The following is an 11,752-nucleotide window of genomic DNA, read 5'->3' as shown; positions in this document are numbered from 1 at the left end:
CAACTCTGCTTGGTTGGTCTCTTTCCATATATGTAACCTAATGCGTTCTGTCTCTAAAAGTTAAACCAATCATACACCTATTTATGTTTATTATTATCCACTTCCATTCTTCCAACTCGCAAAACAAGGTCATTTCGCTTAAATAAGTAAAGCGAAAAAGCCTCCTCTGGTAAGAAACTTCAATTTAGCCATAACCAAAGTTTAGCCTCCTCTGGTACGTACATCACACAAAAAATAAAATGGAAATTTCAAGAGAGAGAAAAACAAAAAAATAAATAAAATAAATGAGTTTGTGTAAATATATATACGGATTAAACGGGCAAGTGTTGGGGGTTCGTGAGGTTGTGAATCATTTTTGACACGGTATCAGGACTTTCCTTCCTCACAACACAATCACCATTCATAACCCCACAAAACCATAAATTCTAAATAAACTAAAAAAATACCCAAAAGAAAAAAAAAACAAACATTTTTTTGGGTTTTTTTGTTTGTTTTGGTTTTGGTTTTGTTTGGATTTGGAGCTTGGTCTTACCTGTTGAACCTTGGTTGGATCCCCTTTGAATTCTTCACCAGAGATTCTGAGGAATTTTGTTGTTTTTTTTCTGGATTTGCTTTATCATTTCAAAGGGGTCCAGCTCCTGGGTGCTGGCAAGGATATTCATATAAAAATCATTGCTTTTTAAATTTGCAATTTTTTGTTTCCTTAAGAATTCTTTTGATTTTTTGGGATGTGGAGAGATCCTGGAGCTCCTGCTGATTCTTTCTATGAAATCCGCCCTGAGTGCACCGATGTCCCCAAATCTAAATTTAGGATTAAGGTCAGTTTTTTTTTTGCCCTATATATATGAGCAATGCATTTGAATATTAGTTTAGATTTGGTTCAATGCATTGATCATTTAAGAATGTTATGTTTTGTTTCTGTTTATTGAATGTTGATTGCTAAGGTGTAATTTCTAAGCCTTGTTATTAAGTTTGAGTAGTTACTTAACCGCAAGTAGCTTTGGTTCATTTAGGAGATAATTAAACTTGTGATTTCTAATTATTGAAACTTTAAACTTGTTCATAAATATGTTAAATGGACAACGACCTTTACAGAATGGTGAAAAATGGTTGTTATGATGGTGTTTTATCAGAAGGAAAAGAAAGGTTTTGATTATTGTTGCTTATAGGATAGTTTGGTAGTTATCTTTGGCTTGTTATGAATTTTGAATTAATTGATGCCATTGAATTTCACGTTTCATCAATGAAACCCTGTGTAGAAATTGCCACATCATTTACCTGCAAATTTGAATGCAGGTTACGTAACTGAGTTAAATTATCAAGTTGAACTTAATGAAGTGAAACAATCATTGTATTCAGATTTCTACTACACTGTTACTGGATTAAATAATGCAGCATATCAGCTGTTTATTAATTGACTGATTATTTTGTTGTATAAGTTATTCACTTATAAGAGAAGGGAAACTGAGTATGGACAAAATTTCACTTGGTGTTTTATGATGGATCATGACAAGTATCTAATACTGAATTGCTCGTCAGGTTTTTATCTTGTGAAAATGTAAAAACTAAATCACATATATTAGTTAGATGGTCTACACCTTAATACAACAATCATATGCCTTCAACTGAGAATATTCAGATGTATTTTGATTTTCAATCTAATAATATGTGCTTTAAATTTGAAATTCTTGTCGTTATGTGGTCCAGGCTGGTAAAACACTAAGTGAAAGAAAGTGGCACGCTGCATTTTCTCCAGAAGGGTATCTGGATATAGGCAAGACTCTAAGCCGAATCCACCATGGGGTAATTGCAATTTTTGCAGTTAAAATGCTGCTTTAATACATATGAAGATATGAAATTTATTCTCTCGTACTTCATTTACATGGTAATTAGGTCCATTAGGAAACTTTAGCTTGTCAATAAAACAACTGATATCTATCTTGTAATATTAATGCTCGGAACTTAACTGGTCCTTTGTTTCTTGGTCTCTTTTGGTTCTCTCTACAACATGAGCTCCTATTACCATGGTAGACATTGCAATGCATATTGTTAGAGAATAATATAAACTATTAAAAAGGCCCTTACCCAACACCTTAAGGTTTTGGGTTGAAATGGTTCTTTATATGGTATCAGAGCCTCGGTGTACCGGGTTCGATTCTCACCGCCCCCACTTTCTTTCAAGTGGAATTTCTTTCTGTGTATTGTTCACCCTTCAAGCCCAGTGGCTCTCGTATGAGGGGACGTATTAGAGATATATAAAACTATTAATATAACCTCACCCAACAACTTAAGCTTTTGGGTTGAATTGGTTCTTTACACATTTAGATTTTTTTATAAGACCTTTCAAGGGTTTTTGTGCAGAAGCTGAAAATATAGCTTGCTACAGTCAAGACAGTGTGAAGCAGGGAATCCCAAGAATATTTTGTCTCACTTTATTGAATTCTTCTAACCAGGGAATCCATCCATCAATTAGAGGAGAAGTTTGGGAATTTCTACTTGGTTGCTATGATCCCAAAAGTACATATGAGGAAAGAGATGAGTTACGGCAGCGCCGAAGGTAATCATTTTCTGCTTCATAATCCCGTCATTGACATCACATTTTACATCCTAGAGCTTTTAAAAAAGTCACTACAATCTCTAAGGCTTGTGTCATCCTTTAAAATGAAAATGGAATGGCTATAATATCTCACTACAGGCTTGATATGCATTGAAAAATATAGCAAGAATTGCTTCCACCTCCATTAGACAGGGACATTTCCTGATAATTTTATCAGTTAAGACTACTGTGTTTTGAATTCTAAATATAATTAGATCATTAGTTGAATAACTTTAAATATATATTGTCAGGGAGCAATATGCTACATGGAAGGAAGAATGCCGCCAATTGTTTCCTCTTGTGGGAAGTGGTAGATTTATCACCGCACCCGTAATTACTGATGATGGTTTATCGATTCAAGATCCATTGGTTCTATTAGAAAATAATCCAGACAATGGAGTGATCGTACCTCCTCAAGATAATAATATGGGTGGCACCAATGGTATGGGGGCTGCAAATAACTTAAAAAAAGTGACAGACAAGAAAGTAATCCAGTGGATGTTAACTCTCCATCAAATAGGTCTGTGAACATCTTTGGTTCTCAAAGCACTGTAATATATTTCTCCAATTAAATGTTATTTATTAATTTTAAGCCATATATAATCTAAGAGTTTTAGGTGGAACCTTTCCTTGCAATTCCTTTCTTCATAAATCCAATTATTAACTTGTATAACTGCAACATAGTTATTAAATTTACTTTCCATATTAGAGCACACTGATGTAGAGAATCAATCTTTTTAAAATTGTGAATCCCCCCACCTAGCCCTACCTAGTTTAAATTTTTATCGAGGTGAACACAATACACACTTCAGTAACCTTCAATTGTAATTTTCAAGCCTTCTATGATCTATAGTTTACTGCTTATGCATTGTTTTTCAGATATTGTATTCTCAATGGAATAGTTTAAGCACTCCATTGTAGCATATATTTAACACACATTGTCCATGTTGCATGGTTTCCTTATGTAATTTCTAGTGATATTTCCATGTGCCATGTTATTGTTCGAAATGCATTGTTGTCCAAATTCAAACTGATTTTGTGCTACTGTGCTACAACTGTTTGGCATGACTCAGTTGTCTCTAACTTTGATTTCTTGAAATGGAGTAAAGAATGTACTGACACCATTGTTTTTGAAAGTTTTCTCGTGTAAAAAGGTAAAACCCTATCACCATAAAATAATTCACATGGTGAATGATCCTTTTTCTTGCACAAACATATATTTCAGGTCTTGACGTGATTCGTACTGATAGGACACTGGTTTTTTATGAGAAGAAAGAGAACTTATCAAAACTATGGGATATTCTTGCTGTTTATGCTCGGATAGATACAGATGTTGGCTATGGTCAAGGTGGGTCTTTAAATAAGTGATCCATTTTAATCTTAATTATTTTGCCTCTTTTGGACATTGATCAATACTATATTTAGATGCTCCTATTGATTCTAGTTGTGATATCTTACCTTAATGCATGTGATAATTCCATGACCTCAATACCCCCTGGTACCCAAAGGAAAGACAATATTCTTAGAGCATTTTTTTATTTGATAATTTATGGTTGTGGTAGTTTGTTTTGTTCAAGTACAATGGGTTTTTGAACTAACAAAAGAGTTCCTTCATTTTTATTAGTTATTTAGTCAAATTTTTTAAGTGGTCAGTCAATACTTGATAATTAAACCCTCTAAATTATTTTTCATTAACCATATTACAGATATAAACCATTCCTCAGCCTCCACCTGACAGCTTAAACTTTAACGAGTTAGTCTTTGAGATAGTATCAAAACCTTTATGACCAAATAAAAAAAAAAGTATAATCCTTGCCACTCCAATTCATCATTATTAAATTAAATTTCAGCACAAGGTAAAGTGAGTTTGTAGATTGTCCACACTTCATCTTGAATGAGCACTTGCTTATAGAGTAAGTTATAGATATAAAATTATTCCTTAGCCTACACCTAACAGGTCAAGATTTTTTTGTATAAATTTGTGTAAAGAACCTTGAGATACACCACCCCAAAAGCAAGCTCAAAGGGTGGGAGTGCCCAAGGTCTTATAAACTCCACATTAGTTGCACATACAACCAATGTGGGACTATATATCTCAACACGTCCCCTCACACGAGAGCTCATTGGGCTTGAAGAGTGGACAATGCAACAGGCCCAGCCTACCTGTGCTAAGAAACGCCACAAGAGAAAATGGGGGGCGGCGAGGCTCTGATACCATGTAAAGAACCAATTCAACACAAAAGCTTAAGCTTTTGGGTGAGGCTACATTAATGGTTTTATATATCTCAACAATTTGTTTTACTTCTGATGTACTTGCAATTTTGTAAGAAACTTAATGTAACCATCATTAGCAACTAATGTTAGCTTTCGGTTTATCATTATACAATTTTTAGGAATGAGTGACCTATGCTCTCCCATGATTATACTTTTCAATGATGAAGCTGATGCATTTTGGTGCTTTGAGCGTCTGATGCGTAGACTGGTAAACTCTAATCTCTACTCTACTGCTACAAAACTAAGTCAATGTGCCTTTCCCTTTTTTCCCCCTATAAGCCAAATTCGAAAGATGGAATTTCCGTGTATGAAATCATAGTTGAACTCAAGTTTTTGCAAATATGAAAATCGAAATTCTATAATGTATTTCAATATGTAATAATAAGGGAGCTGAAAAGCAAAATGTATTATTCTTTATAGCTACAATTTTCACTGCATTTGACTTCATCTCCATTTCTTATGGTGTGTTTTTTTTAAATTTTAAAGCGAGGAAATTTCAGATGTACTGATAGCTCTGTTGGGGTGGAGACTCAACTAAGTAATTTGGCTTCAATTACTCAAGTAATTGATCCAAAACTTCATCAACATTTAGGTATTTCCTTGCGTCCATCCTTCTTTGTTTTTATTTATGTTCAAGCAAGGCACAATGTTGTTTTTGTGTGATTGAGGGAAAATCTTGGAGCAGCGTAAGGTTGCTCCTTGTGATTACAATTTTGAGTCTAAGAAACAGTCTCTTTACAAAAAATGCATGGGTAAGGCTGCATATAGTCATTCCTTCCCTAGCAAGTCAGGGAATCTTGTGCACAAGGAATTGCTCGGGTTGTTTTTGTGTGATTATTTCAAGAAATGATGATGGGAGAAAATAGTAGGAGAAAATTTCTTATTCCTTGGTATTCAGTTATACTTAAGTCAGTTGACGGTTTCATTCATCAATTCATCTTTCATTATGATAACTGTTACATTGTCATTTCAAAGGTGTTAAATACTTTCCTCCATGAATTATATTTTTATGTGTTTGTTTCCACTATTCTCAATTGATGTTTGAGAAATGGAAAGTAACAATGAGTTGTCTGTTAATGTTGGAGCGCAGAGCATCTTGGTGGAGGTGACTATCTGTTTGCTTTTCGGATGCTAATGGTTCTGTTTCGTCGAGAATTCTCCTTTTGCGATTCATTGTACCTTTGGGAGGTTTGTTTAGCTTCTTTTGTGCTGATGTATTCTGTTACATTTCTTGAACAAAGAAACATTTGAGTCACTTTATGCTTATAAAAAAAATGCACTCAAAATGAATGTAATTTCCAATTTGTTCGATATCACAACCCATGTCTTTTTCTCGGTGTTTACATTATTTTCTGTTAGAAATTGTTGGTTGAAATCTTTGATGATAGATCTAGTTAGTTTTATGTTGTATCATTGTGTTAATATTGTGTGTGTGCTTGTGTCCATGAAAAGAGTTTATGGTGATTGGGATAACTAATTACTTGAAGTATTTGACAGATGATGTGGGCTCTGGAATATGATCCTGACTTGTTCTGGTTGTATGAAGAAGCTGAAGAAAATTCTGAAAAATCTGAACGAAGATTAAAGTCAATACGTCATTATGGGAAGTTTGAGAGAGAAAATATGAAAAATGGAGCAAAGAATGCAGAAGCTCCTCCTCTTCCCATATCTATTTTCCTTGTTGCCAGTGTGTTAAAAGAAAAAAGTGCAACACTACTCCAGCAAGCACGAGGGCTGGATGATGTTGTAAAGGTTAGTCATGTAACTTCTGGGGTTTCAGTTTGCACTAAATTGGAAGGAACAATCTATATTAGATTACTTCATTTATTTCTTGCTAGAAGTTGTGTTAATACTTGTTATATGTATTCTTTAACAAATTTAACTTACCTTTTTCATATCCATTAACTTCCTTCTTTGGCCCTCTGATTTGATTTTTCTCAGATATTGAATGACGTAAATGGAAATCTAGATGCCAAAAAAGCTTGTATTGCGGCACTGAAACTTCACAAGAAATATTTGAAAAAGGTACTACAACCTTTTCTTTATTTTTATTTTTATTTTTTTAACTTTCCATATCACCATGTTTCCATATAATGGAAGGACAAGTTTACTGCATATTGAATCTGCAATGTAAATATCAGTATTGATCTTCAATTAAAGTAATCTCGATCAGAACATGAGTTGTGGTTTGCAATTTTGTCCTGCCTAGAATCCTGCAATGCATGTATCTCAGCATTTCTTTCTTATACTATTGGTCCTACCATTCTTGCCTCCTAATTGTTTCTGACTCATTGCATATAAAAGGAAGCACAAGAATAACTGTTTATTATAGTCATGCTACAGTATGCATCAGCCTCTTTTTTAAGTTATTGAAATTTGAAGGAATATATATGCCATGATTGAGTTGTGTCTTTGGTTATGCCCGTCACTAAAAAATAAATGAATAAATAAATACAATAAGTGCTGCTACATTTAAAATATGGAATGGCATAAGTCATAGATAATTGTTTATGTGGACAAGATATGTGACATATGCCACTATTTATGTTTGCCTTAACCCGTGACCATATTGCTTCTTGCTTGGTTTTTATCTCTTTTATTTTTCCCCTTCTCTTTATTGTTTCTAATATATTTTTGTTTAGTTATCCTCTCAATATACAATGAATTTGTAATTGTTGCAGGCCAAGAAACCCTAGCACCAACCCATGATATATTTGTTTTTTCGCTGATCAAGTGATGTGTTGCTTCCTGCATGATGCCCTTTGTTTGGGAGACAATATTGAAGCTCCTCATAAAATTTGGACTGGATTTTACAGAATTTTTTAAAAAATACAAATAAAGGCTCCAACCTTCAAGTCTTAGCTGAGAATCAACTGTTGTATGAGAAATTTTTATTTTCATTTTTTTGTATATCTAAAATAACAAAGGTTGTCCATGATATTATTCTGTACAACTATCTGTTCATACTTTGTAATATATTTTATATTGAAAGAAAGGGGGGGAAATACAAAATCAATAACAAAGATACTGGAAATAACCGTCCTTGTCAACGAAATTGATGTTGGCCTTCATTATCTTGTTCTTTTTTTTACGAGTTCTTCCTTGGTGGAAATTTCTCATTAAGGGTACCACCACCATCAACTGAAAATTCACCGTTCCACTTCTCAAACTCTAATGCAGCACCTTCCTCCTCTTTAGCATTATGTGATTTGGCTTCTTCTTCATATTTGAGTCATGGCCAAGCAAATGCAATTAATAAGCCATATGAGAATTAATCTTAAAATCAAATGAAGGACAAGGTTATTTAATTCACTAACATACACTCTTGCACGTCATTCTCCTCATCCTTCCCCATTCTCATCTCTACATAACGATCTTGTTTTGCCTTCCTTGGCTCTGGTGCAACTTCTTCAACCTTTGAAAATGATGGAACACATAGCAACCGACTACTTTTTTTTGGGTACACAAGCAACCAACTACTTAACTTGAATTAACACACAACCAACCAAGAAAATACTAAAAACTAAGCATAGGAGAGCCACAACCATTTTGTCTAGTTGGGCCACACTAAGTGTGAGGCAAACACTTTCACATGTTGCATGAGGTGCATATGTTAGTACATAGGTGTCTACAAACAATACGAGAGTTAGATAGACTCATGTACTTCTTTATTGTTATGAATAAATTTTAAGAATAAAAACATTCTTTATTGCGTGTCTCAAATATTAAATATGAGTAACTAGATAAAGCCTTTGGAATGGAACGAGTGTCACATTGTTATTAATTTAAAATAGAAAATTAATAACAATTAATTTTGAACGCATGCAAGAAAAGATCAAGAACGCGAGAAAATATTGATGAAAAATTTATAAAAAGGAGGTAGCCAGGATGCACTTCATCTCCGATCCTCCCTTATATTCCTATACTGTATTTTATAATTTAATTAATTCGTTTGTTTAGACAATTCATTATATTCCTATAAAATAGTTGAACCATAATGTCTTAGCGATTTCAACCCTTTAACCCAATCAGAATTCTAATGTCTTAGTAATCCCTCTTGAATTAAGCATTAAGCAAATGAATTATGAGTCTGCAATTTATGTAAGCCTATGTCTAGGTCATGCACAAATTGTTATTCTACCCTTGTCTAGATTAAAATCTCAATATGTCTATTGTGAATTCTAACCCTCAAAGCCCTATAATTTAGAGTGGTCAATTCTAAACAGGATATGGAAAAATTAACACATGTAGAATAAAACAAACTAACTAATTAACTTATAAAATATCAATACAGAAAATATAAAAGATTCACATCAGGTCCATGATCCCAATTACAAAAAGAAATTAGCCAGACATGTTCATGTCTGACTTAAACAAATTCAAAGAATAAAAATTGTTCATAAACTAAAAAGAAAAGAAGAAGAAGAATAAAAACTCAATGTCTTCAGCCTTCAACTCCGGTGGAATCCTGATCTCAAGCGCGAGTCTTCAAGAATTCTCTCAATTCTCTAATCCTCGCAATTCTCTCCTGCCAAAGATAGATTTGTTTCTGGGGTCTCAGTCTCTATTTATAGAGTTTGAGCCTTGCTTAGAAATCTTGATCGAATCTTCATTGTTTATCTTGGTCCAATCTTCCTTCAATTTAATCTGAGATAGAATAAAGATTTTTTCGTACCTCCCGCGTTACTAGCGCTAGTTTCGCGCTAATAGCATGGGAGTATTGTTCTTGAATCAGTAGCTTGGCGCTACTAGCGTGGATCCCGCGCTGATAGCATGGGAGTTTTGTTCACAGTTCTGGAAGTTCACGCTACTAGCGTGGGAGTTTTGAATGGTTGGCGCTACTAGCGCTAGTTCCACGCTAGTAGCGTGGGAGTCTCTGTATTGAAAAGTTCTTCTGGCGCTACTAGCGCCACACCCGTGCTAATAGCGCGGGGCTTCAGACTTGTGCTTCCAATTTGGTCTTCTTTCTTATCTGTTTTCCTACAAAAACATAATAAAATCAGTGACAAGATATCTGATTGGGATTTATCAATTTAATAACAATTATAGTCCTTTTTATCCAAGATTGATCAAGATTCTTTCTCTTTTTGGCTTAAAATCATATATATGCTGGAGCCATATCAACCTCTTAGCGGGTGTTTGATAGAGGACAAATTTTTTTTTACCAGGTAAATATGATTACTAGGGAAATTGTGGGAAAGTATGTTTGCTAGCAAAGTTGAAAAAAAGTTGTTTGGTTGGATAAAATATTACCGGGTAAATTAATTAAAGTTTTGTAAGTTTGTGTTTGGTTGAAGGTAAAATATTGATGGGAGAGTGGTATAAAATTACGTTTGTAACCCCTTTTTAATTGAAGTAACTTAAACTCACATAAACAAATTGGATTTGCATTGTTAAAGGTATTATTTCCAACAACTTCAAGCTCCGATTTTTATGCTCCCATTTCAGCCCCACAAAAGCCAAATCATCAAAAATTAAAACACACACGCACAGAGAGACACAGCCACGTAGGACATTCTGGAATCTTCATTCTTGATGCTTGACGGAGAACTCGGAAGGAGAAGAAGTAGAGATTGTACTGGTACTTTGGTTTACAGAACTTTATTTGAGTCAAATTCATCTCTCTCATGCTCTGTTGTGTGCCATTCTTTGCTTTGGTCTGTTGTCATGGTCTCCCGGCAACTAAGAAGGAGATTTTACTTCAATTCAAGGCTAATATCACGGTCTCTAGCTTGCGTATGACATCTCTCTGTGTCTGAGGTTAGGTTAGAAAATGGTATTTCAGTCACGTCCTTGTTTTCTTTTATCCATTTAGCCGGTCATCTAAACAATACCACATTCAGAGTGACATTTTTCCTCTGGGTTTGTCATCCGTTTTTCCAAAGAAGTGACAAAAGATGGACAACTCTGTTTGCTTGATAAATTTTAAAAAAACTCTGAACCAAACGTGATATTCTTATAATGCCAATGACTGATGCATGGGTATCTGGTAAGAAACCCTGAATCAAACGCGCTCTTAAAGCCTTCTCCATCACTCATATAATATCCCAAACTTAAGCATTTAATTGATTAATTTTAATTAAATAATTAATCATATTTTAGTGAGTAAAATTAAGTAAAAGACTTAATTAAATGAATCTGAGTCACTTAGAGTTAAAAAGTGTACTCAGTGAAAATTAAGGGGTACAAATGGGTACTGGCGAAAGTACCCAAAATATAAAAATAAAAATAGTAATATTCCTAGAATAATATTCCAGACTTTTGGGTAAAGTTTGGTAATTAATGGAGTTGAATAGATAGACGAACCAATACCCGCTTAAAGTCACTTAACCTATGTTAAGTGACTAAAGAACAAAGAAGAACCCATTTCCCCCCCATTGCCCGTCGACAGCAAACAGAAAGGAGGAGAAGAGAAGAGAGGGAGAAGAGAGGAAGAAGGAGGGAAAACCTAGTGGGAGCAAATCCCAATCGTTTTGGGTGATTCAAAAGCCTAAACTACTCTAAATCTTCCCCTCTTTCATAATCCTAGCTTGGTTTTGAGTGGGAGTCCTTGTGGAGAGAGATATTGGTCCCCAAAGATTCGCCCCTTTTGAGAAGTGTGGGGTTTTGGGAGTTTCTACCTCCATGAAAGCTTGAGGAACACTCATTCCTCTATTGTGTGATCATTGGTGGTAAGTTTCCACTCTCTTTCACATGATTCTTGGAGATTTGCATGAGTTTAGGGTTAATGAATAGTGTTTTAGGGTTTTTATGAAATGTTGAGTAGATTGGCTATGTTCAAGGAAGAATGAGGCTTAGAGTATATTGTGAAAAATGCTAGGAATGACATTTAATCGGTAGAAATGAGTTTATAGTGTTATTTTAGTATGCTTTGATGTTTGG

At 34.4% G+C, this 11,752-nt stretch overlaps 1 protein-coding gene across 1 annotated transcript; it reads left to right on the top strand.

Moving 5' to 3' along the window:
• Window positions 1-728: 728 nt before the first annotated feature.
• Window positions 729-7,859, top strand: LOC133311631 (rab GTPase-activating protein 22-like). The gene is made up of 11 exons (XM_061512707.1): window positions 729-818; window positions 1,708-1,803; window positions 2,454-2,557; window positions 2,848-3,116; window positions 3,822-3,944; window positions 4,990-5,078; window positions 5,357-5,462; window positions 5,961-6,058; window positions 6,368-6,622; window positions 6,812-6,895; window positions 7,552-7,859. The coding sequence occupies exons 1-11, from the start codon at window positions 729-731 to the stop codon at window positions 7,564-7,566; spliced, it is 1,329 nt and encodes a 442-aa protein (XP_061368691.1). The 3' UTR covers window positions 7,567-7,859.
• The last annotated feature ends 3,893 nt before the right edge of the window (window positions 7,860-11,752 follow it).

This window comes from Gastrolobium bilobum, unplaced genomic scaffold (assembly GCF_033153095.1).
Source record: "Gastrolobium bilobum isolate Gb01-03AN ecotype WA unplaced genomic scaffold, APGP_CSIRO_Gbil_v1 utg399718, whole genome shotgun sequence".
NCBI classification, from domain to species: Eukaryota; Viridiplantae; Streptophyta; class Magnoliopsida; order Fabales; family Fabaceae; genus Gastrolobium; species Gastrolobium bilobum.
The sequence above is the reverse complement of the archived record's forward strand: the minus strand, read 5'-3'. Positions and strand labels throughout refer to the sequence as shown.